The sequence below is a fragment of the Diabrotica undecimpunctata genome, chromosome 2 (genome assembly GCF_040954645.1).
Source record: "Diabrotica undecimpunctata isolate CICGRU chromosome 2, icDiaUnde3, whole genome shotgun sequence".
NCBI classification, from domain to species: Eukaryota; Metazoa; Arthropoda; class Insecta; order Coleoptera; family Chrysomelidae; genus Diabrotica; species Diabrotica undecimpunctata.
The window spans coordinates 178167214-178193072 of NC_092804.1; the positions used below are offsets into that span (position 1 = coordinate 178167214).

Consider the following 25859-nt stretch of genomic DNA (forward strand, 5'->3'; position numbering starts at 1 on the left):
TCCATTTAAAAATAAAAAACCTTCTTAGAATTGCATACAACAGGTAAAAATGTATTTACAAAATTAAACATCACCTTTAAAGTAATAAAATATCTCCAATCAATTAAGATTATTAGTAAAGGACCTGATTCAAAACTGATAAGGAATATTTAAGACTGTTAAGAGTGATTGTTCACTGCAACATTTGTTTCACCCTCTGAGGGACTTTACACAACTTTTTGACTAAAAAATATTTGAATTAAAGAAATATATCTATATCTCATTGTTAAATGACCACTAAATTTCTACCAGCATCAGCCAGAAATTGAGAAGCAATAACTCTTGATCCAGAATCATATATGAAGTGGGTTTTATAGTTTTATCCATATATATATTAATCCTGATGCACATCTACAAAACATCAGTTTACCACAGTTATAATGGTATAGATATCGCAAAAAATGAGATTAATAACACAAAAAAAACTTAGCAGCATCAATAACTTTTTTTAAGGCAAAGACACACCGCACCTATCCTTAAATATATTTATCCAGATGCCTAAACTTTTGAATGCACTCTCACAATGTATAAAAATCTTAGCCCTAATTTGTCTAACACGGTTCAATTTTAGAGAAGGTTCAAAGAAATTTCTCCTTGATCAACACAATCTCAAGAGATGAATCCAATAGCATACATTTTATACCGTTTTTAAATGGAAATATTTAACTAATAACCGGGGAGGAACTGTAATGGGTATAATTTTAAATAGTTTAAAATAAAACCGAAGTATTTTCATCAATTTAAGAAAGTTTGTGCTGGACAGTTGCAATAGAATTAATTTAAAAATACTTTCAACAAACGAGAGCCTATAAATAGTAATAATGAGTAATAAAACTTTAATAGGACATTATTGGTTGAGTATGGGTTCAAATAAATTAAACTAGTCTACAAGTTTATAGGACATAACCTAACAAACAGTCACTGACCTTTTCTTTGGCCCTTCCTGCATGTTTTTGAACAGATTTAGCCAACAAACTACCGCGACTTTCCGCCATAACTTATAATTTATATTTTTAAACACTGTCCCAGTTTGTCACAATTCACACACAATTTTTTTACAAAAATTCCCGTGATGTAAGTCTCTCCCTCTCGCAACACTACACTTCACAAGTTACTTTTAGATCCTGCTGACTGGAGCTGTGCTGAGAGCTGTATCTGTGCAGTGCAGCTCTTTCTCTTTTTAGATCACTTGCCAACCGTCAGTCGGAGTCGGAATCTGTGCTTTGCCTCGGACTAAGGCGTAAAGTGTAGGTAATAAAATGAAACAGGTGGTAAATCATATGGTCCGAATTGTAAACTTCTGATGGGATTGTAACAATTTCTTCCAATAGAAACCTATTCAGTATACAGAAATTTACCAGTAGATAGCTCTGTGTGAAAAGTTACCTGTGGTATAGGCAACACTTTATACATGTGGTTATCCTTCAAGCTTTTTCTTATGAATAAATTGATAATAAAAAAAGAGAACAGTGTTAGATTGATGACGGAAGGAAAAAATTTTAATATATAAAGATGATAGGTAGAAAATTGAAAAGATATTAAGATTATCTTTTTCTTCCAGTGTTCAATAATTGATTCTTTAAACAATTCATCACAACAACATTAAAGCTTCTCCTTTCGCTCAATTTTTATCATTATTCCTTATCTGTTTCCGGTGACCTTCTATCATCATCATACAGCCTTCTGCGTCCAAAGTTGGACATAGGCCTCCCCTAAAAGGGTGATCTTCTATATAAATCGCAAATTGACTGAAAAACGTGTTAAAAATTTGTCCTAGGGTAACTGACCCAGTAATGGACACTCTTAAGCAAATTTTAAGTTTAATAATGTTTTACTGAGGCACAGCTTCATATAATATATTTGACACTAATGAATTTAAAAGCTTATTTTACGTACTTCCTGGATATTACGCGGATTTTTGAAAATAAGGACAACAAATTTTAGAAACATCTCTTATTTAAAAAAAGGTAGCACATGAGCTAGAGTAATGGTCACAAAACATGGGTAATGGACATATTATGGACTTAGTAATGGACACCATTATATTTTGCCATTTCAGGCACACTAAAATGACCCGTATTGTTCTTTACTTCACGTTCTTTTATTTTACAAACTATGTCTTCAATAAAGTCTTCTTTAACTGGCCATTTCCAGGGATTTATGCCAGCACTAACCATAGTTCGGATATCTGGTAAAAGCAAGAAATAAAAACAGGTAAGTTATAAGGTATTTTACAATTATTTTTCATGTACCTGGATAATGTGTATCCATGTACTTGACAATAACACGTTGATTTGTCTTTAATATGATGTTTTCATTTTCACTAAGATCAAGATCTTCGTCGAGATAAGTAACGTCCATATCTGAATTAGAGCTGCTTTCTTCATTGACTGTATTTGTTTTCTGTTGTTTTTTGTCATTTTCGGACCATTCTTCTTCTTTACTTCATTCTCGTAAAATTCTCGATATTTCCCACTTGAAACTACTGCAGGAAATATTTTTATTTTTTGTTTTGGTGTTTTTAAAGTTCCATCAGGCGTTTGAGGACATACTAAACATTTTTAAAATAGAGTTGGAATTTTAAACCCTTCTGATTTTTTTCTTCATAGTAGCGAATGTTTTTTTGGGGAGGTGTTTCCCATTGACGTCTCGATGGTCCAGCTACTGGTGATGTAATACCTATATTTTTGGGGTGTATTTCTTTCTGTTGAGGAGTTTCATTTTTATAATCCATTTTTATTTCGGTCCAGACACTATAAAGCTTTGAATAAGATATGTCTCCAAACCAGGTTTCTCTTTTTGAATATGTTTGTATAAATTCTGTAAGGTAATTTTTTTCAATTTTATTTTCTAGTATATCTAAGGCATTTTTAGGTGTTTCTTTATCAGAAATCTGTGCAGCAACTATTCTGTTTGGCATGCATTTTGTGTAATCAACATTATTTTTATTAAAGGGATACAACCCACTTCTTCTAAATCCATTTTTGTTTCCTCAGAAGCATATTTACTAAAAACAGATTCTAAAATAGTACCAAAAGTAGAACGTGTCACATCTTTTGGAAAGTTTTGAAATTTCCAATTTCTCACTTCTGCTGACCAACCAGCTTTAAGAGGTTTAAAAACAGATACGTCAGCTGGTTGCATAATATGGGTAGTGTTGGAAAAAAGTGATACCAAAATAATTTATCAACCCATAGCTGGCTAACATGTTTTGTTAAATGTGATCGATGCACATCGACGAATAAAATCACTGGTCTTTGGATATTGTTGGATTTTAAATATGACAGGAAATGGTTTGAAATGTATTCATCAAATACTTGGGATGTCATCCACCCTGAATCAGATCTACCAAGACCTCAATTTTCTGGCACTGATTTAGCTATAGCTTCTGGGATTCTCTTGTAAGGAAAGATCAACATTGGAGGAACATACTTCTGCTGAAAAAGTGGCCATTACGGTTATCTGCTCTTTTTCCGATGATACCCTAATATAAAAATCTTTTTTGTAGTTTACAGGGCCTAGAACTTTTTCACTCTTCGGACATAGGCAAAATCCTGCCTCATCTGCATTAAATACCCGAGTTGGATCGGGTATAATAATATATCATCATATCTATCTTCCTCTACGCCGAGTTACACAATAGGGGAACAATCTTTAATAAATCAACGCAGATTATGGCTTACGCTGACGATCTGGATTTGATCGCATGTACTACACGAGGACTTAAAGAGATGACTTCCACCTTCTTGACAGCCGCACAAAATATGGGCCTTAAAATAAACGAGGAAAAAACCAAAATGTTAGCATCTATTCCAAATAACAGAGATAGAGCTAGAAACGCCGAAGAAAACTTCAGTATAGACCAATATAATTTTGAGGTAGTAAATAAGTTTACATATTTGGGTTCTCTCATAACAAACGATAATGACACATCTGAAGAAGTAAAACGGAGGGTACTGCTAGCAAACAAATGTTATTTTGGACTAAGCAAGCAGCTAAAAAACAGAAATTTAAGCCAGAAAACCAAACTAATAATATATAGAACACTCATCCTACCAGTGCTGACATATGGGTCAGAAACATGGACCATCTCCAAAACAGACGCAAATCTTCTGCTCGTCTTCGAAAGGAAGATACTAAGAAGAATAATGGACGCATTCTGTGAGATTGGTATTTGGAGAAGGCGATATAATTTCGAATTGTACGAGAAGTATAAAAAAATAGTAAATGGTAGAGATGTAATATCCTTCATAAAAATAGGTAGGCTTAGATGGGCTGGACATGTGTCAAGAGCAAATGAAAATTACCCACCCAGACGAACTCTATTATCGGTCCCAGTGGGAAATAGGAGTAGAGGCAGACCACGACTGAGATGGAGGGACGGTGTGGACGAGGACGCAAGGAAAATCGGCGCGGCAAATTGGAAACGGTTGGCGATGAACAGAAACGACTGGCGAAATAGACTGGGGAAGGTCAAGGCTCAACTAGAGCTGTAGCACCACTGATGATGATGATCTATCTTCCTCTAAAAAAAGTTGAATTTCATCAAACCATGCTTCAATTAAGATTTTTACAATAAGAAACAGTGTATTTATTTAGAGAACAAGTTTTATCAACAATTATTTTTAAACTGCGTATTAAACAAAAACACAAATAATAATAAAATTTGTTTTATTGAAATTCAACAAAAAATATAGCGTCGTGATGATACAGTTTGAATAGTTAGCCTTGGTCATTAGATTGTCAAATTTAACATTTTGTGGTGCATGTTTGTCATTTCTTTATAACAACATTATGATAATATTATATTTGGAAATGAATTTAATCGAATAAAAACAACTTATTTAAGTTTATTCATCTCGGTCTTTAGCTGACTCAGTTTCGTGAGGCACAGATCTCTCCAGTTTCTTCTTTCCTGCAAATAAGAAATATTTTTACATTATATATATTTATTAAAATCAAGAAATAGTGTTGTTGCCAAGTCTTAGCATACCGAGGATAAATGGAACAAGTTAGGAAACCCGATCAACTATCGTATGCATTTCAGACATAAAGTTTTGTTTCTCTGCTACAAAATATTGAACATACACATAAGGCTATATATATCTTGGTCAAAATAATATCCGAATACTTACTTATAAACCACCTAAATAAATAAAATTAATTTTTTCGTTAATATAGCTCTCTCCCTTGTTAGGAAACCAGTCACATCGGAGGTAGAAAGAAAGAAGCAGATAACAGATCAAAAATACCCATTGTTTATTCAACCAAGGAAGCCATCAAGATTCCTTACTTGTAACAGCTTCATTGATGATGATCAGGTTTTTACCTCGTTTAGGCTTTGTTGCTTCTTCAAGGATGGGGTTTGTTAAGGGAAACGTCAATCTGTGTATGTGCCGCTCTACCCTTATGGGTGCCCGTTGGACCAAGCCCGCTACAAGTTTCATGGGAAAAACGGTCCTTTTCAGATTGTTGACCTTTTGTTTGTTTGGTGTAAATGCGTGGAGGATAGCTGTGGCTATGTCCTCACCTAGGATCAGGTATCGTTGTGCAACGAGATTGGGAAACCACTGTGCGTGGGGGGTGCTTACTGTTTTTTTTTGGTGTGTGTGGGTGTTGTATAGTTGTATGGTTTGTGTTGTCGGTTTGTTTCTTATTTTGGTGTGTGTATGTTTATTGGTTTGTGAGCTCGTTAGTTGGTAAAGTGTGTGTGTGGGTAAATAATGAGTGTATGTATGAATGATGAGTGTAGAGTGTTTGAGTGATGTACGGAGTTGTGTGAAGGTTTGCTTTGCCGAATTGTTAGGATAGACAGTTTCATCAACCGCACACTGCTATTTAAAACACTATCCAAGGTCGTCGAAAATAATTATGGAAGGAGTGTTCAACCGTTGACACCGCAGATCCTATGAAGAGCTGGCAGCAGTGTATGAATTGCCATACATAACCTGGGTAGCTCCCATATTATCTAACATATTAAGATACAGTATAAAAATAATTTATAAGATGGGATTACACAGATAATGACAGATGAAAGGTACAGTAAAACCGGTAGATACCTTCATTTACGCGGTCACAGACCTCAAACTCGCCAATGAAAAAGCAATATATTAGCCTAAGATCCCACTGCAGGATTACTACGTTCATAGCATACCTAGCTAATAAAACTAACATTTTTACATACATTTAAAATTAATTATTTAGAATATTAATTAATTATATAATATTTATTTATTTATAATTTATTACTGAGAATATTAATTAATTATTGAGAAGAATGGTCGAAAACTAGGGTTAATAGCTGTTAAAAACACGAAGTATCAAAGATAAAGTAAAAGGCAGCTAGCGAGCAACGCTACTGATTTGAAGTGCCAGTTGTGTGAGTTTTTAAAGCATGTTTCGATAAATACATAATTATATACATATATTATCACTTATCAAACCAGTGTTCCTGCGCCCCAAGTCTGTTTTAGCTTATCTTTGATACCTCGTGGTTTTAACAGCTGGCAACACTAATTTTCGACCATTTTTTCTTAGGCAAACTTATATCATCATACTAATAACAAAATTAGCTTTATTTTGATATACAAATCATGCATACAAGTAATGAGCAGCGTATTTTAATTTAATGAACGAAATAAAATTTTTGCCAAAAATTAATTACTTTAATTGAATTAAAAATATTTGCGGCCACGTTTTGACTCTATTATCAATGTATTCTCCTAATTTTAAACGGATGTAAAAATGTGAGTATGATGAACTACGTAGTGAACGTAGTGATCCCTTAAGGTAGTTCTTATAATGTGGACTAAAGTGTCAACAGAGTGGTACTATAGAGTCTTGAAGACGACTCCAAATACAGAACCGAAAACAAACTCGACCATATTAAACTAGCTAGTATCCTAGAGATCTCTTTTTTCATCATATGATTCACATGTTTAGCGACTTATTTTGAAAATAAACGTATAGATTGGAATTGTTCCACAAGGAGAAAAAATTTTTTGAATGATAATACAATATTACCTGTAGTTTATCTAGTGGGACATCAGCTTCCAGCTGCTTTGCAATTTCAAGAACATGAGGTCCCTCGAATTTCGGTGTCGGTTTAAAATCTTTGCTGACAGCGTAGATAGTATCAGCATATCGTTTACAGTAGTTGACGAAACCATGTTCGTTTAAGTGAGTGGTTTCTAAAGTACCCAAAAAGGCATATCTCATACCCAAACCTTCAGACATCACTTTGTCCACGTCCTTCACGTCCAAAACTCCGTCAGTGACTAGATGCCAAGCTTCATTAAGGAGGGCGTACCTAAAAATTAGATAAAGAAGCTTTTATGTACATCTTCTAGCACAAGCTTTCTATCGCTTTAATGTTTTAAATACAGCATATGGAGTAGCAGCATCATTCAATAGCTTTATCGATTGTATTAACTATATTGAACAACACTTACTGTAGTCTGTTGATAATAAATCCGGGAACTTCTTTGGTAAGGGAAACTGGAGTCTGTCCAACTTCTTCCCAGATTTGTCTAGTTTTCTTGGCAACTTCCGGGTCGGTCCATGGAGCAGGTACTACTTCTACAACAGGAACGTAGTAGGGCGGGTTGACTGGGTGAGATACAATTATATTTTTTCTAAAATAAATTAATTTATTTAAACTGAAATTTATATTTCAAGATATAATGAACTGTTGTATACCTTAGATTTTATGGTTTTATATACATAAAAACGACTTTGTAAGGTTGAATAAAATCGTAAAAAAGTGTCAAAAGGGTCACATTTTATTTCACGTTTCTCATAAAATGACAGCATTTGTTATGACGAACGTTACAAATCTTGGTAAACGAAGATATCAAGTCTTATTATCGAGAAATGTTGACTTTACTAGGAACCAATCAGAGACTGCCATGATTGGTTCAAAAATTCATATTAGGCACAACAGCAACTGTGTTTTTAATATTTTCATGCCAAAATAAAACAAATGTATAATTTATTTGTCGATTTTCCTTTAACATAAAAGAGAAGCGGGTATAACGACTTATTTAGTCCTTTGGTGCTTTGTCCTGATTTCTTAGCTCCTGTTGTATATTCAAAATATTTTATTTACAGAATCATCGTTGATGTATATGCCTGCATTGTTTACTACGAGAAAGTATTTTACACTGTTATACACGAAAATTGCTATTTTGAATGACATAAGTCTGGAATGACAGGACATTTGGATAATAGCTGGTTTGTACTGGAATCATACGCTTGAATGGAATTCCCCTTCATATGGACCCAACAGAAACCGACCCAGGGAGAGTCTGACCAAGTTACGGCTCTGGCTACACCTGTCAATACGTGCTCAACACAAGAAAAGAAATTCAAAATCAATTTATTAGAAAAAGACTCAATAAAAGACCTATATAAGCGAAGATTGGACCAAAAGCTAGAAGAGTTTCGGTATGAATCATTAGAACAAACATACGAAAACATAAAAACCTGCATGAAGACAGCAGCCCTAGAAGCTCTTGGAGAAGTGGACCAAAAATACACCCACCAAACTACGAAATTAACCGAAGACACACTAACATGCATAAAAGAGAAAAAAGAACTCCATATAGAATACCTGAACACAAAAAACTATGAGGACTTGGAACTATACAGGAAAAAAAATAAAGAAGTGAAAAGAAAAGTGGCAAATGAAAAAAAATGAAAGATGGGAAAAAACATGCACAGAGATAGAACAGCACATAGGAGGAACAAAAAATTCAGAGTCATGGCGCATCTAAAAGTCGCTTCAAAGAAATAAGACAGAGAAAATCATGATCGGTCAAATCAAAGAAAACGAATGGCAAGAATACTATAAAAAATTGCTAACCGAAGACCGCCCAGAATTCAAAGAATCAGAAATAGACGGAATAGAAATCTACACACATGACGAAATCGAATTAAGCCTAGCTGAGGTAAAAAGAACGATCAAAACTCTAAAGAACAAAAAAGCAGAAGGTCCCGGCGGAATACCAAATGAATTGATAAAAAACGGATCGGAAAAGTTATTCCGTATGATACATAAAATGTTCGAGAGAGCACTGAATGGAGAAGACTTACCGGCAGAATGGACCCAAGCATATATGACATCAATATACAAGAAAAGAAATAGAAAAAACTGCGAAAACTATCGGGGAATCAGCATTATATCGTCTATAGGCAGACTGTATGGAAAGACCATAAAGGAAAAATTAGAAATTTATATACAAGATAAAATCGGAGAAGACCAGGCAGGCTTCACAGCCGGGAAAGCATGCTTAGATCACATTTACACGGTCGAACAACTAATAGAAAAAAGAATGGCCAAAAATAGATCCGTCCATCTGGCTTTTGTTGATCTTAAGAAGGCATATGACTCAATATCTAGAACCAAGCTATGGGAAGCAATGGAAGACAGCGAAGTTCCACGAAGATTAATAAACGCAGTAAAAGCACTCTACAAGAATAACGAAGTAGCTATCAAAAACGGGCAATAGAATATGCAGTCCATTTAAGACGACAAAAGGACTACTACAAGGTTGCTCCACATGCCCCACCCTGTTCAAAATATTCCTGGAAAAAACCCTGAAACCATGGAAAAGAAAGTGCGAAGGAATGGGTATACCAGTAAGGAACGAATATCTATTTACGCTAAGTTTTGCCGACGACCAAATAGTGATCACACAAGACGAGGATGACCTCAGTTTTATGATGAGAAAACTGGAGCAGGAATATACAAAGAATGGGATGGAAATAAATCTAAAGAAAACTGAATACCTAACAACGGAGAATACAGAAATAAAACAGCTGGAAATAGACGAAGGTAAACAAATCAAAGGAACAGACAAGTATAAGTGTTTAGGTTTCATAATAACAAACAAAGGAACAACGGAGAAAGATATAAAAAATAGACTAGGACAAACAAGAGACTGCATACGAAAATTGAACCCGGTAATATGGGATAAGAACATCAGCATGAAAACAAAGAAAAAAATATATAATACCATGACAAGAAGTATCCTCACTTATGGGTGTGAAAATTGGACAATAAATAAGAAAACCAAAAACAAAATAAGAGCAACAGAGATGGAATTCCTAAGGAGAAGCTTCAGAGTAACAAGAAGAGATAGAATAAATAACATGGAGATTAAGAGGAGAATGGGAATGAACTCCGACATAATAGACTACATCGAACAGAAGAGGTTAACCTGGTACGGATATGTCAGAAGAGCAGACCAAAATCGGTGGATAAATAGAATAACAGAGTAGAGCCCGAGAGGAAGAAGAAAGAGAGGCTGACCCCGAAGATCTTTCAGAGATGAAGTGGACGAAGCAATGAGTAGAAGAAACCTACAGGAAGGGGACTGGCTAAACAGGAAAAATTGGAGAAAATGGTTGAGTCAAGGAATACAGTGAAAACTGGAAATCCTTGTATATATATATATATATATATATATATATATATATATATATCATACGCTGACACTAGAATTAAAGGTCAGACGTCCGAAGAAGCTCCTATTATGAAAGGAGTTCGACAGGGATGTGTGCTCTCTCTGCTTTTGTTTAATTTATATGCAGAAAAGATTCTGGAAGAAGCTGTGGATGACAGAACATAAGGTACAATTGCCAACGGAGTAGTTACCAACAACTTAAGATATGCTGAGGACACAGTTTTGCTAGTAAAAAATAATGATTCACAGATACTTCTATCAGCGGTAACACATAATAGAAAAAAGTTTGAAAGTTAAAACAAAGAAAACCAAATGGACAGTCATTAGCAAAAACAACAGTATAGCTAATAATCTAACTGATAACAAGATATATGGGGAAACAGTGAAGAGAGTGACATGGAAAAATAAAAGAGTAGTCAGCCCTGGACAACGAAGAATATCCGCCAGTAGTATGGAGTCAGAACTACAAGATTATTTAGGTCTGCTGCGGAAAAAGTAAAGATCAAAATTTAAAAGCGTAATCCAGTAATTGATCCCAAATTTTAAAAAACAATGAAGTAAAAACTTGTTGTGTAAAATGGTATATTTCATTAGCTAGTTTCAACTACTATATAGACATAAGTATTTACCACATGTTTAAGTTAACCATCAAAATGTTACCCATTTGTTTTAATTTTTAACGTGGTAATACTTATTTCTAGATTTTCGACTGATGATAATGATGATGTTTTGGATATTTTTAAAAATTTTTTTAATAAATTTATACCATTTTACACAAAATGTTTTTACTTCATAGTAAGTTTTTTAGAGTAAAGATCATGCCACTAGTGGCCAATATTTTTGGAGAAAAAGGCGCTTAAAGAAGAAGAATTCTCGTTAAAAAGTATTGTTGTATTTATATACGATTCTGTTGACAATACAGAATATTTCAGATATATTGCCAAATATTTCGTGTAAGTCACCAATACTGACTAATGAATTTATACAGAAGAAATATGAAGATAAATATACTGACAATAACTTACTTATTTTTAAGATGATCACTGAATAGCGATGGCATAAAAGTGGAAGTGGAACTCGACAAAATTGTATTTGGTGAAACGATGTCGTCAACTTGTTTCCAAACTTTTCTCTTCAGGTCAAGGACTTCTGGAACACATTCTTGAACAATCGTAGCATCTTTTATAGCTTCTTCGAGACTGGTTGTTCCTGCAAATTAAGTTAAATAATAAATGTGTCAGAGAAAACTGTTGGTATTGCAATTATATATTGGATCTTGTAATAAAATAGGGTGGCTAACTCTAATAATTTATGATTTAAACTGTAAATATAAACCTAATAAACCACTCTACTAAATTGTCACCACTCTAATAATTGCTGTCACCATTTGTAGAAGACGTCCGTCTCAATATCCTTATCAATGCATCTACAATTCTTAGGGGATACTTATCCCTGCGAGCGGGGCAAGGCTTACTGGTTCCACTAGTCTGGACTGACTGGTTCCGCCCTCGCGGATTTACAAGAGGGTAGGGAGATTTTTGGAAGGAGGGCGATTAAGGACTTCTCGGTCTCAGGTCCTGCAAAGAGTGAGAGGCTATGGGCTTACGTTAGAAGCCGGAGCACTGCATAAGCGAAAATGTGTATCTCTTCTAGTCTCTACCTGTAACGGCCGGGAATAACAAAAAAACAAATTTCGAGCTTACAATGTATTAAATAGACTGTACACTACAAAATATCAGTTATGACCAATAATGTTTCGATCAGGCGCGAAGGAAGACGAGAAGAGACAAAGCAAGGAATTAAAGGGCGGACAATTCCGTATCATTAGATATACCTTGGGTTAGTATATAGATCTTAGTTACCTTCGCGTATTTAGGCTCTAGCTAATGAATACGCCTCCAGTCCTACAGGGATTCGAGATCCGTCAGTTTTTGAGAAGTCAAAACGGCACGCTGTCGCGAACCTTCGAATCTCCAGATACCGGCACTTATACGTCACACCGTCCCGTCGAGTTACAACAGCGCGCCCGATCGCCGCGCCTCTCGCGTGGGTCACTCTCGGACGCCGCGCTCTTACTGTTTGTTTTACCAACTTCTGTTTGTTTTTATCTATTGCCAACTCGTACCTTAGATTCTTTTGTCATGTCCGAAGTGGAGATTTGTTTCTACGTTTTCGCTGATTATGCCATCTATTCCATGTGTTAAACTGGATCACGCTATGTAAAACTTCTTAGTCAGCTCAATTCTTATCCTTGTTTAACAATTCGTACCTTGTATTAATTTCCAACAAGGTCTAAGTGTCGTAATTTTTTAAACATTCAGGCTTGTGTTAAACTGGGTCAATTGTTTTGTTTTTAATTTGAAATGTATACGTTAAACTGTGTCGAATTTATTCTTTATTAATTTGGAATATATAATAATTACTTAAATAATTATTACTCTTTACTAGGCTAATTATCCCTTAATTTTTCCTTCTTTATTTCCTTGCTATGTTTACATTACAATCTTTTTAGTGTTTACCTTATAGGGAATTGATTGGTTGTCTTATGTATTCTTATGTATGTATGTGATGATAGCCTCTAAGCTAAATTTTAGTTTTTGTGTGCCCTATTTCAGTAAATTTCAAATTAATTACACTGAAAAAAATTGGAATAATTTGAAAAATATTTTGAGATACTTGAAATCTACAGAAAATTATGTTTTGAAATTTGTTGAAGGTAGTATCACCATAGGGAGGTTTGGGTCTTGGCAAGAATTAACCCGTATCTGCTCTCTAGGTGTTCTGCAGAGGGCTTCGACCAGCCCAATCAAAGTTTCCACTGAATTTCTGTTCCTACGTGGTAGGTTAGGTAATTTCTTACAATAAAACACAGTTTGGTAGTAGAAAGGTCTAAGCAAAAGAGTCTATGGACGAGTGGGGAACATAGCCCCGTGAAAAGGGCTCCCAGGGCATAGGAGACCCTGTATGGGAGCCGGACCAAGACTAGACTGACTTGGCTTAGACTGACTGCACGTTTTAACCTTGTTTAAGTTTTGTGCTTCTTCAAGGGTGGTTAATATGTATATAAAAATTGGTGCTTTTCAGCATGATAGGGTCAAGTGAGGACCTAGACTGGGTGCCGCCGCTAAAGGCAGGAGCGTCAGAGGTGACACATCAGAAGAACACGTCCACGACCGACGAGAAAGAAGAAACTGGTGGGGCCGCTGAAGCTGCTGTCCGCCGTCCGGATCCAAGCCCGTCACTAAGTACAAGTTCCATGGAAAAACTGTTCTTTTCAGAACGTTTGGCCTTTTTTAAGGTTGTTTGGAAATCGCGTGAAGGATAGCTGTGGCTGTGTCCTCACCTAGGATCAGGTATCATTGTGCAATGAGATTGGGAAACCACAGAAAACCAATCTCCCCCTGTCCTTGTTGTATTTAAACGACTCTGAAGGAGTGTGTGTGGTGCTCACTTGTATGGTGTGTGTGTAGTTAAATGATATGTAGGGTGAATTTTGTTTATGTTTGAGTGTGAGCTTATTGGTGACTTGGCTTGAAAAATGTACCATTTTTAAACATTTTTCATTTATCGTAATTTGCATTTTTAAGCCAATTATCCAATCGTATCGTAAATTGTATAGAAGTTAAAAGGCGGAGCGATGTGCATTGACGTCCTCATTGGTACACAGACTAAGGCAGGCGATGAAGGTAGAAACAAAGAAATAGCGATAGTAGATATCTGTATTGATGCAGATTGTGCAAACTTAACAATACTGTTGCTTGTTGGAAAACTAAAAAGCAGAGTGTAGTGTCACTATATAGTGCAGAGGCCGAATATATGGCGTTATCTTCATGTGTTGGAAAAAGTTTGTTTTTTAGTCAGAGATTTTTATGTGTATTTATAATATACTAGTCTATGAAGATAAGCAATCATGTATTAAGATGGCTTCTACATTGGAATCAAAAACACCTTGATGTTAGACATCATTTTATAGATTGTTTGGAAAGAAATTTATTGTTTTAAATTATGTACAATCTGACCAGCAATAATTTCTAAAATAATCTAACCAATAAAGTCATTGTCAAAAGCTAAATTTACCAGTTTTAAGAAACTTTTAAATGTTGTTTAATTGTAATAGTTTTGTAGTTAAGCAAATTTATAATTTCAGAACCGTTTGCTATTTTATTAATCATGTCAAAGGATATTAGAAACGTTTGTAAGGAAATCCAGGTACAAATATTTAAAGTCACGGGTTTTGTCCTTGTCTCGATAAATTGTAAGAATTCCTTAATTGCGCTCAAAGATATGAGTATTAACCGTTCCGGACAAACCCTAATCAGGTAATAATAAAATAATGCTTTTATTGAATTACAGAAAATATGTAAGAAATTCCAGTATTTTCTCTACACTACAGAAAGTGTTTATTTTTGCTTCATTTTTTGTAAATTAAAAACGTTATAAATTACTTCTTGCCTTTAATGATTAAGAATTTGTCGATTTCCTACATTTTTCATATTTATATTACAACATTACAACACTGCATAAAATTACCCGGCAAATTATACGAAGCTATCCCCACTTTTTTCGAATGTTGCCACTGCGCAGCCAGAACTCGCGTCTCTAGTAATTTGAGCTAGTGTAACCTACCTGAAATAAGTGCGAATTGCTGTTGTCCTGTAAGTGTTCCCCTGAGGACTTTTTCTTTTTCCAAAGCCTGCAATTGTTGCTTGATATCTGCGAGTGCTACATCAATTTGTTCAGAATTTATGTCGTAAAGAGAGACTTTGTAACCGGCGGCGGCAAAGATCATGGCCCATGATCTACCAATGAGACCACTACAAGAAAATAATATATATGATAATATACATAATAAAATATAACATATTTCATAAACAAATACACTTCAAATATACTAATTTAAAAGTTTAACTTGATCTGAAATTTAAATATGTAAAGAAAAAAAGAATATTCTTTTTGCTAAAAATAAAAATTAAATTGCGAAAAATCAACAAGTAAGAACTGTCAACAACTCTCAACTGGAGATAAAATGAAATAAAACAAATCCAAAAAACTTTTAATACCACCAATAATAAAAATCAAGTTACTGTTTAATCACAGTTTCGAAATCGATGGAATATATGGCTCGGCAGCAAATGTATCATTAATCAATGCAAAACTATTACCGATAAAAAACCAGAAAAAAGATGACCTTCAAATAGTAAACTTGAGGATAAATCTTCTTCTTAGGGTGCTTGTCCGTTTCGAACGTTGGCGATCATTCTAGCTATGATGACTTTGTTGGTTGCTATACGGAATAGCTGTCTTGAGGTCTTTCTATACCATGCTCTCAGGTTAGCAAGCCAGGATACTCGTCTTCGTCCTGGGGCCCTTTTTCCTTCAATTTTACCTTGCAACATGCATTGAAATAGCTCGAATCTGCTTTGATTTTTCATTATATGTCCCAAGTACTGCAGGTTACGGCCCTTGAAAATGTTGACTAAATCCGCCGTTGTGTTCATCCTCCGTAGTACTTCTTCATTGGTGACTTTTTCTGCCCATGGTATCTTCAGGATTCTTCTATATAACCATAGTTCAAAATCCTGAAGTTTTGATAGAGTTTTCGCCTTCAATGTCCACATTTCTACTCCGTACAGAAGCACCGAGTACACATAACATTTAAGGAGCCTGATTTATGTTTCTAGAGTGAGGTCATGGCTCTTGAAAATAGAGCTCATAGTCAAGAATGCACTTTTTGCCTTTACGATGCAACATTTAATCTCTTGGGTATTGTCCCACGACTCATTGATTATAGTTCCCAAGTAGTCGCACTGTGAGATACATTCAATTCTCAATTGGTTCACATACAGATTTGCTCCAGTTATCTTTTCCTTGCTTATAATTATTAGCTTGGTTTTGCTGGTGTTTATATCCAGTCCATATGTTATGGTTTCCGTTATTTTGTTCATTAAGTTTTGCACCCCTTCTATGGTATTGGGAAATACTATTGTATCATCTGCATACCGTAGGTTATTGAGATTGACTCCATTTATCGAGATGCCTTCATCAATATCTTTTAGAGTCCCTTCAAAAATGTGCTCCGAGTACAGATTGAATATCAGTGGTGAAATTATGCACCCTGTCTCACTCCCCTTATGATTTTGACCTGGTTTATATATTCTTCATCTATTCGGAGCACCGCTGATTGATTCCAATACAGGTTAGCTATTATTTTTAGATCTCTTCCGTCAATCCCTGCCCTCTTCAGCACTTTCATCATCTGTTCATGCCTGACTCTATCGAATGCCTTCTTGTAGTCAATCAGGCATGCAAAAAAATTACAGCTGACATCTCTACATTTCTGAAACACTACTTGCACTCTAAATAAAGCTTCCCTCGTACCAACTGCGTTCACAAATCCAAACTGATTGGGCGCAATTTGTTCCTCGCATTTCCGCTAAATTCTTTTATGGATGATTTTTAAAAAAAGCTTCAGCAGATGGCTCATTAGGCTTATGGTTCTATATTATGTTTATTTGTTCTGCATCTAATAGCTTCAGCAGTTCTGCAGGAATTTCATCAAGTCCCGGTGCCTTTCCATCCTTCATTTGTCTGACGGCTGCCTTTATTTCTTCTGGTAGGATTTCGGGACCTGAATTTTCTTCAATGGTGGGTTCTTGTATTGGGTTCTAAGGTCGTGAAAAAGTTTCCCCAAGTATCCTTCCCATACTTTCTTTTTATCTTCGTTGGTTATGGCAAGATTAAATCCATCATCTGTTATTTTTCCTCTGTTTCGTTTTTGGAACTTTCCAGCTATTTCCTTCACCTTTCGATTGACATTGAAGTTATCATATCGACTCTGATATTCCTCTATTTCTTGACATTGTTCTGTTGTTTGTTTCTCTTTGGCTTGTCTTATCTTCATTCTGACGATGGTTTGTATTCTCTTATATTCTTGGAGATTTTCTTTGTTTTTTTTTCTCTGATCCATAAGTTCAAGTATTTCATCGGTCATTGAGGACAAATAATGGTGTGAAAAAAACAAATATTATATTAACGCTGAAGATAAAAATTTATGATATTGAGAAAAATATGAACAAGACAAGATAGATTTTAGGGAACTAAATAAAATTATTATTCCACAGTCACAACCTTTTCCATTGACTGAGGATTTAATACTAAAAACTAGAAATTGTAAATACTTTTCCACTTAAGACATAAATTCAGCATGCTTGCCAATACCTATGACAATACAAGATAAGGAAAAAACGGCATTTGTAACACAACAGGCAATTTTCAATGGTCTTGCCCTCCACTTGGTTTGAAGATGGCTCCAGCAATTTTTCAAAGGATTTTAAGTAGCATTATAGGAAAATATAATTGTTCAGACTTTACAGTCAGTTATATAGATGACATTCTATTTTTTTCCAAAAGCTTTGATGAACATATAATGCATTTATCAGAATTATTGGAAGCAATAGAAAATGAAGGGTTCAGACTAAAATTTTCTAAATGAACTTCCGCGAAAAACTGTAAAATAATTAAAAAAAATCACATAATAAAAAATAATTCCAACAAACCTGTAGAAGATTATCTGGTTGCCGTGAAAAAGTTCTCTGTTTCAGAAACAAGAAAGAATGTACGTCAATTCTTGGGAAAAATAAATTATTACCATAGGTGTGTTCAATATGTTGCAAACATTTTATAGGCCCACTACATAACTTAAATGGTAAGCGTGGACCCGGTAGAAGGAGAATATCATGGCTGCAGCGAGCAAGGTCATGATTGCCAATATGATTTCCAACATCCGAAACGGACAGGAACCAGATGAAGAAGAAGAACATAACTTATTAAGAAAAGATATAGAATTGATCTGGTCGAACGATATCAATAATCTTTCGATAAAATAAAGTCATTGCTTTGTTCAGAACCAATTTTGAGAATTTTTAACTCCGATATACCGCTCGATATATGTACAGATACCAGAATCAAAGGGGTAGGAGCTATACTAAAACAAAATGATGAAAATGGATATAGTAAGTCAGTAGTATATTTTAAAATAATTAACACAAAGTCAAAAGGAGAAAAAGGCAATATATTTAGAATTTTTAGCCAGAAAGATCTTTAGAAAAGAGTTCTTAGTATACTCAGATCGCAAGCCTTTAGATAATTTAAACATAAAGGCTAGAATTGACGAACATTCTACTTATCTCAATATAATTTTAAAGGTAAGTATAATCCAGGAAAATATAACCAAGAAGCAAACTGTTTAAGCAGAAATCCAGTACTATAATCTCACGAAAATGCAGATGAAATATTAAAAGTAGTAAACTTAATCAATCTGAAAGATATAAAAGCCTTTATAAAAAACACATAGGACAAACAGGGTTGTTAAATAAAATAACACCATTTTACAAAGCCAAAATATGACTACTAGCATAGCGTTGAGAAAATGTGTGATAATTGTGATATATGCATAAAAAACAAATCAAGAAAGAAATTCAAAAATAATCTTATTTTAAACTAAAATTGTGGCTTATTGCCACTAAAAATAGTAACTATTTTATATGCTTATTATCCTGTTAAAAAATACATACACTTGACTAATTTAATTTAGGCATACTAAAGCAGTTAATCAAGTAAGGTAAAACCCAAACCAAACCGAATTTAGTTTAAGATGTTGTTAAGCAAATGATTTGCTTGTTTCAAGGTTTTTTTACATACTTTAACCTCATTTTATATGCTGTTTGATTAGCTTAATATCTTAAGAATTTTTTTGTCAATAAAAATAACAAGGCTTTAAAATTCAATTATACAATCGGTAAGTTCAAGATAAAGGTCAAATCTTTAAGTAATCAAAAAAAGATAGGTTACGACTATGATAACTCACTGGATTTTCTGTAGCATTTGGTTCTTTTTCTGTTACGCGCCTGAATAGTTCAATTGGACTGCATTCAAACCATTCACGGACATTGCGTAGCTACGAGATTTTACATCTTTTTAAGCTTCTTCTGCCTTTGATTTTGCCCTGAATTACATTCCTTAATAGTTCGTATTTTTCGACTCTCATGATGTGCCCCAAGCATTCCAGCTTCCTGATTTTTATGAAATTTAAAACTTCGCATTTTTTTCCTAGCTGTTCGAGAACTTTTGCGATACATCCATGATATTTTCAGAATACGCCGATAATACCACATTTCGAATGCTTCCAGGTTTTTAAGGTTGGATTATTTCAGTGTCCAGGCCTCAACCCTATACAAAAGGGTGGAGAAAATATAACATCGAAGTATTCTAATCCGGATATTGCGATTACAGAAAAGTTTTCTCATTGTGCTAAAAGTTGACCGTGCAATTTCAATGTGGCATCTTATTTCTTTTGTTTGATCAGTATCTTCTGTGATCCATATATATATATATATATATATATATATATATATATATATATATATATATATATATATATATAAGGTTCTTGAACTCCTAAGTGGAGCATAGAGCTTCAGTGAAAACGCGCCATCGGGTTCTATTTTGCGCTACGGCCTTCACCTCATTCCAAGACTTTCCTTGGCCTCTTATCTCGTCCATGATGGATCTTCTCCAAGTTTGTACTGGGCAACCTCTTTTTCTTTTCCCTTGGGGATTCCACGCTAGGGCAGTCTTTGCGATACTGCAACTATTTTTTCGGAGTGTGTGACCGATCCAACCCCACTTTCTGGACTTAATTTCATTTTGTACCCTCTTTTGTTCGGTCAGGTGTAGCAGATCGTCGTTTCTGATGGTGTTAGGCCAGAATATACGAACAATTCTTCGTAGACATTTGTTAACAAAGACCTGCAGTTTGTCTGTGAGGGTGTTTGTCACTTTCCAGGTTTCACATCCGTAGAGTAGAACAGACATGACATTTGATCGGAATATTCGGATCTTTGTCCTTGTAGTATACTCGCCAGATCTCCAAACAGGGTTGAGCGTGCTGAAAGCTTGTTGAGCTTTTCGTATCCTCATACGAATATCGTCTTCTGTACCTCCGTTTTCTGTTATGACACTTTCAAGATACGTAAAGTTTTCCACATTTTCAATCTGCATATTGTCGATAGTAAATAGCGTGTTGTTCCTTGCATTTATTCTCATGGACTTGGTTTTACTAATATTGATTTTCAAACCTATTTTATTGGCTTCAGTGGAAAGTGTTTCCAATTGGTAAGCCAGATCTTGAAACCTTTGACCTAATAGACATATCGTCCGCGTATTCTAGATCGCTTAGGCGTGTGGTTAACGTCCATTGTATCCCTCTTGTGTCGGAGTCTAGTTTGGAGAGAACATAGTCTATAGCTATGTTAAAAAGAAACGGAGAAAGCACGCATCCCTGTCTAACTCCAGTAAGTACGTTGAATTCGTCACTGTTGATCCCATTGTGTGTCACGCTGCAGTTCGCATCAGTATATCTTCTTCTTAAAGTGCCTATCCATTCCGGACGTTGGCGATCATCACGGCTATCTTCACTTTGCTTATTGCAGCGCGGAACAGTTCAGTGGTAGTCGTGTTATACCACTTTCGCAAATTTTGAAGCCAGGAAATGCGTCTTCTTCCCGGTCCTCTCTTACCATTTACTTTCCCTTGGAGAATCAGCTGGAGAAGGCCGTAACGTTCTTGATTTCTCATTACATGACCTAGATATTCCAACTTTTTAGTTTTGACGGTCATGAGAATTTCACATTCTTTCCCCATTCTACGCAGGGCCTCCACATTAGTAACTCTGTCAACCCAGGATATACGTAAGATGCGCCTATAACACCACATTTCGAAAGCTTCGAGCCGATTCATATAGATGCATCAGTCAGTGTCCATGCTTCCATTCCGTAGAGCAGAACTGTGAATATGTAGCAGTTCAATAGACGGCATTATGTTTTTAATGATATGTCTCGACTGTTGAAAATAGTTCTCATTCTAACGAATGCTGCTTTTGCTTTTATTATTCGCTGTTTAATTTCTGTTGAGTGGTCCCATTGGCTATTTAAATTGGTGCCTAGATATGTATATTGCTCGACAGTATATCATCGCCCATCAGTATATAGTGACTTTATAATAGAAATTATTTTTTGCGGGATGTTTCTTAGCTCTAAAATTTTCCATAGAGCAGCGTGAGACAAGCTATCAAAGGCACGTTCAAAATCAACAAAGACCATGTATAGGGGTGTGTTCCATTCAACCGATTGTTCCATTATTACCCTCACAGTATTAATGTGGTCTATGCAGGAGGATTCTGGCCTAAAGCCTGCTTGATTAGCTCGGAACTCAACCTTGTTTGTTATTCTTTTCAGTATGATGGTCGCTAAAATTTTATTTATGACAGTAAGCAAGGTTATTCCTCTCCAATTTTTGCACAGTGTGAGGTTGCCTTTTTTTGGAAGCTTGATAATGTTACCTTTTTTCCAGCCCGCTGGAATGTGGTTTGTTTCCCACACCTCTCGGATTATGGGGAGCAAAAGTTCAGCAGTTAGATGCGGATCAGCTTTAAGCATTTCAGCAGCAATGTTATCGATTCCCGGTGACTTGTTGTTTCTCAGAGATTTGATAGCTGCTATTATCTCCGTTTTGGAAGGGGCCTCGCAAGAAATATGCAAGTCTATATTCTGCGGGTTTTCGTGATCCATGCTTCAAGGTATTTGTATGAAGATATTTGTTCAATATAAACGTCATCCAAGTCTATACTCCCACTGCAGACAAAGAGGAGGAAGAAAAAATTGTGTTATATCAGAACATCAACAGTATCATACTAAAAATTCCTCGACAGGAAGTTCTCATCATTATGGGCGATTTTAATGCCAAGATTGGAGCTGGAGATAAGGCACAGTACATTGGAGCACATGGACTTGGAGTCAGAAACGAGAGAGGAGACCCATAGAATTCGTAGAAGACTCAGAACTAGTTGTCACAAACACATTCTTCCAATTACCACCTCGCAAGCTGTACACGTGGAAATCCCCTCAGCCCTCAAGACCGCCCCGGGCCTTCTGAATTGTAGTTACGCCACTATGTACTAAACTAAAATATTTATGTAACGTGTACTAGATGTTTTAAATTAGAAAATTTAAAGCTACCAAGTGTTATAAACACAAATGGTATAAACAATAAATGAAAAATACGCAAAAAACAAGATAAATGCTATAAAAAATAAAAGAGTTGTATTTAATAATCACGAAATAAAAAAAAGCGCATATGTTTATAGCGCTAAAACGCTAAAAGTTGTAATTCTAGATAAGGAATAAAGAAAGCAAATAAACAACTAACAAGACGAGAAAAAAATCAGAGAAGATCAAAAGATCAGAATTATGTAATAACAAAACTAGATAAATCCTGATGCCAAAACACCAGAGTACCCAAAAAGGGAAAACGAGTAATCCTTAAAGAAATATAATTGATAAAATTATAAAATAATAAAATTGTTAAAAATAATAATTGATAAAATATACAAATTGTCTAGTAAAATAGTGATAATCTGCTTAGTTTTAACGTTAGTTGAGTTTTTTCCAAAAAATTAAATAAAAGCTCTCGTTTCCCACAAGACGAGCTTCTGATTCGACTAAAACCCGGCTCGCTATTCACTTGCAATGTTTTGGTTTCGTCTATGCTAAAACAACGTACTATAACTGCATATCTTAAAGTTCTAATCACTGGAGACCTTCCGAATATGAAATTGACTCTGTGCGATTACGAGTACATTAGTATCGGTCAAACCTTCACCTTTATCTCCGTCACTGATAATAATTATATAATAGAACATCAAATCAAGTGGAACTGGGGCCAAAATTTATCACAATTAACCAGTAATTTGTCGATAATTTTTCGTATGTTCATTTGGCCCTCTTTCTAGTTTGCCGTCCATTTGGCACAAAAAAAAAAGAAAAAACTCTTAGACTTACTGTCAACATTATTTAATTTATTTTATTTTTCGAGACATATGTGGAGGAAAATGTTGTTATTAATGATGAGCGGCTACGGCGATAGAAAAAGATCTTATCGTAAAGTAGCCAACTTGATCAACTATACTTTCCCAAACCATTTAAAAGTATCCCAAACTATTCATAAGGCGACGGTACAAACATTTTTAAAGCGTTTTGATGAAACTGGACAAGTAAAAGATGGCTTTCGAACAGGTAGACCAAAAACTGGTATAAATTACAATAAAGCTTTAGATTTAATGCAGAATTTTGTTAAAGATTCACAGAAATCCTCACGCAGAAGTGCACAAATACGTAATGTAGGTCATTCTTTAGTCTTGCGTACATTACAGAATTATGTAAAATATTTAGTCAATTCTTTGTTATGAAAGTTGTACAACAGACTAAAATATCATTTTGTTTACGTCCTAGCATTAAATACGAGGAAGTCAGAAAAAATTGAGTGGAGTGACTGTAGATGACAATTGATTGGAACCCTCGTTGTATGGTTACGGGGTATAAATCACTATACCTATATTATTTACATGACATTGACATGACAATAATAAACAAATTAATTCTCAAAAATTTAAATTCGCTACATACAACATTAGAACCATGAGAACGAACGACCATCTAGAGGAATTAGAGCAGGAACTAGGGGCTATTAAATGGGATAATATCCCATTATTGTAAGTTTATGTGAAACCAGACTTCAAGGAGAGAAAAAGACCACCCTAAAATCTGGGCACACTTTATACCAATATAATTCAGAAGAGAACCACGGTCAAGGAGGAGTGGCTTTCATGGTCAACCGAAGAATAGAACACCAGATTGTAAAATACTCAGCAGTGTCGGAAAGAGTGATATATCTTGTATTAGAACTGAATAAACGATATAGCTTACAAATAATACACTGCTATGCTCCAACTTCCACTGCGGATGACGAGTCAATAGAACAACTCTACGAAGATATAACGCGAGCTAAAGACCTAGAAAAAACACATTATGTTATCATCACCGGAGATTTTAATGCAAAAATAGGGCGGCGAATACCAGGCGACTCAGACTACATAGGAAACTTCGGTCTAGGCAACAGAAACACCAGAGGAGAGACATTAGCAAATTTCATAAGAACCGAAAAAATGTTTTGCCTGAACACGTTCTATAAAAAACAAATACAAAGAAAGTGGACATGGCGTAGCCCGAACGGCCAGGTTTAGAATGAAATAGATTTTATCCTTTCCAGTGATAGATCAATATGTAAAAACATCGAGGTGCTGAACAAATTTAATACTGGCAGTGACCATAGACTAGTTCGTGCCGATATACATATTAACGTAAAGATAGAAAGACGAAAACTATTAACAACAAACCCTCTACCGACGGTAGACATCCTAGCCAGTAATAAAGAGAAATATCAAGAGGAATTAGCACGGAAACTAGTAGCAAATACCTTTGAGCACAAAAATATAGATGAACTAGCTGAGAAAATAACTAAAGACATACAAACAGTCACTAAGAAACTTTGTTGCAGAATAAGAAAACAAAAAGAAGCTAAACTAAAACCCGAGACTCTAGAACAGATAGAGAAAAGAAGAAGAACGAACAGAGATAACCCGGACTATAAAGCGCTCAACAGAAGCGTTAAGAAAAATATTCGAAAAGACCTCACAGCTTATAGAACAAACCAGATTCTTGAAACCATAGAGAACAATAAGAACATGAAAGTACTAAAAACATGTAAGTCCGCTGGCAGGAATAAAATCATAAAGATAAAAGACGACCGTGGAACATTGTGCTCGCATAAGGAAGAGATCGTTAGAGAAATCCGAAAATTTTACGAGAAGCTGTATACTTCTACTATTCCGAACCCCGGTATACCAACAAAACATATCTTAAATGTGGGCTCAGAGGATCTCCCTGAAATTATAACATCAGAAATTAGAGCCGCCCTAAAACAAATGAAAAATGGGAAAACACCAGGAGAAGATAAAATTACTTCAGAGATGCTAAAAATGGGAGGCACTGCATTAGAAGAGGCAATGAGAGCATTACTGAATAAATGCCTATTGGAAGGACAAATACCAAAAGCATGGAAAAATGCGGAAGTCATTCTACTCCATAAAAAAGAAGACGCCGCAAATATAGAAAACTACCGACCAATAAGCTTGTTGTCACACCTTTACAAACTACTAACCCGAATTATAACAAATAGATTGACAGCTAAGCTAGATGCATACCAACCGGTGGAGCAAGCAGGCTTTCGTAAGGGTTTTAGCACTATCGATCACTTGCAAACAATCCGGACAGTTATTGAAAACACAATAGAGTACAACATACCACTACATCTGGCATTTGTCGATTATCACAAAGCATTCGACAGTATCGAGAAATGGGCTTTCTTAACAGCATTGGACGACGCCAGAGTAGATTCAAG

At 35.2% G+C, this 25859-nt stretch overlaps 2 protein-coding genes across 4 annotated transcripts in view; both read right to left on the reverse strand.

The window, feature by feature from the left end:
- The window catches only part of Amph (amphiphysin), a 172521-nt gene extending 171235 nt beyond the window's left edge, over nt 1-1286 (reverse strand). For 2 of the 3 annotated variants that reach the window (XM_072524117.1, XM_072524116.1), the window contains exon 1: nt 966-1286. In XM_072524117.1, the coding sequence (XP_072380218.1) occupies nt 966-1034 (69 nt within the window). In that variant the 5' untranslated portion in view covers nt 1035-1286. The remainder of the gene's footprint in view (nt 1-965) is intronic. The other variant, XM_072524118.1, reaches the window with a different exon arrangement.
- A 3407-nt stretch (nt 1287-4693) lies between these two features.
- Nucleotides 4694-25859, reverse strand: part of LOC140435292 (lambda-crystallin homolog) — a 29511-nt gene continuing 8345 nt past the window's right edge. The window contains exons 2-6 of the mRNA XM_072524119.1: nt 15132-15319; nt 11531-11714; nt 7491-7673; nt 7063-7348; nt 4694-4954 (exon numbers count right to left, since the gene is read on the reverse strand). Of these exons, the coding sequence (XP_072380220.1) occupies nt 4880-4954; nt 7063-7348; nt 7491-7673; nt 11531-11714; nt 15132-15319 (916 nt within the window). The 3' untranslated portion in view covers nt 4694-4879. The remainder of the gene's footprint in view (nt 4955-7062; nt 7349-7490; nt 7674-11530; nt 11715-15131; nt 15320-25859) is intronic.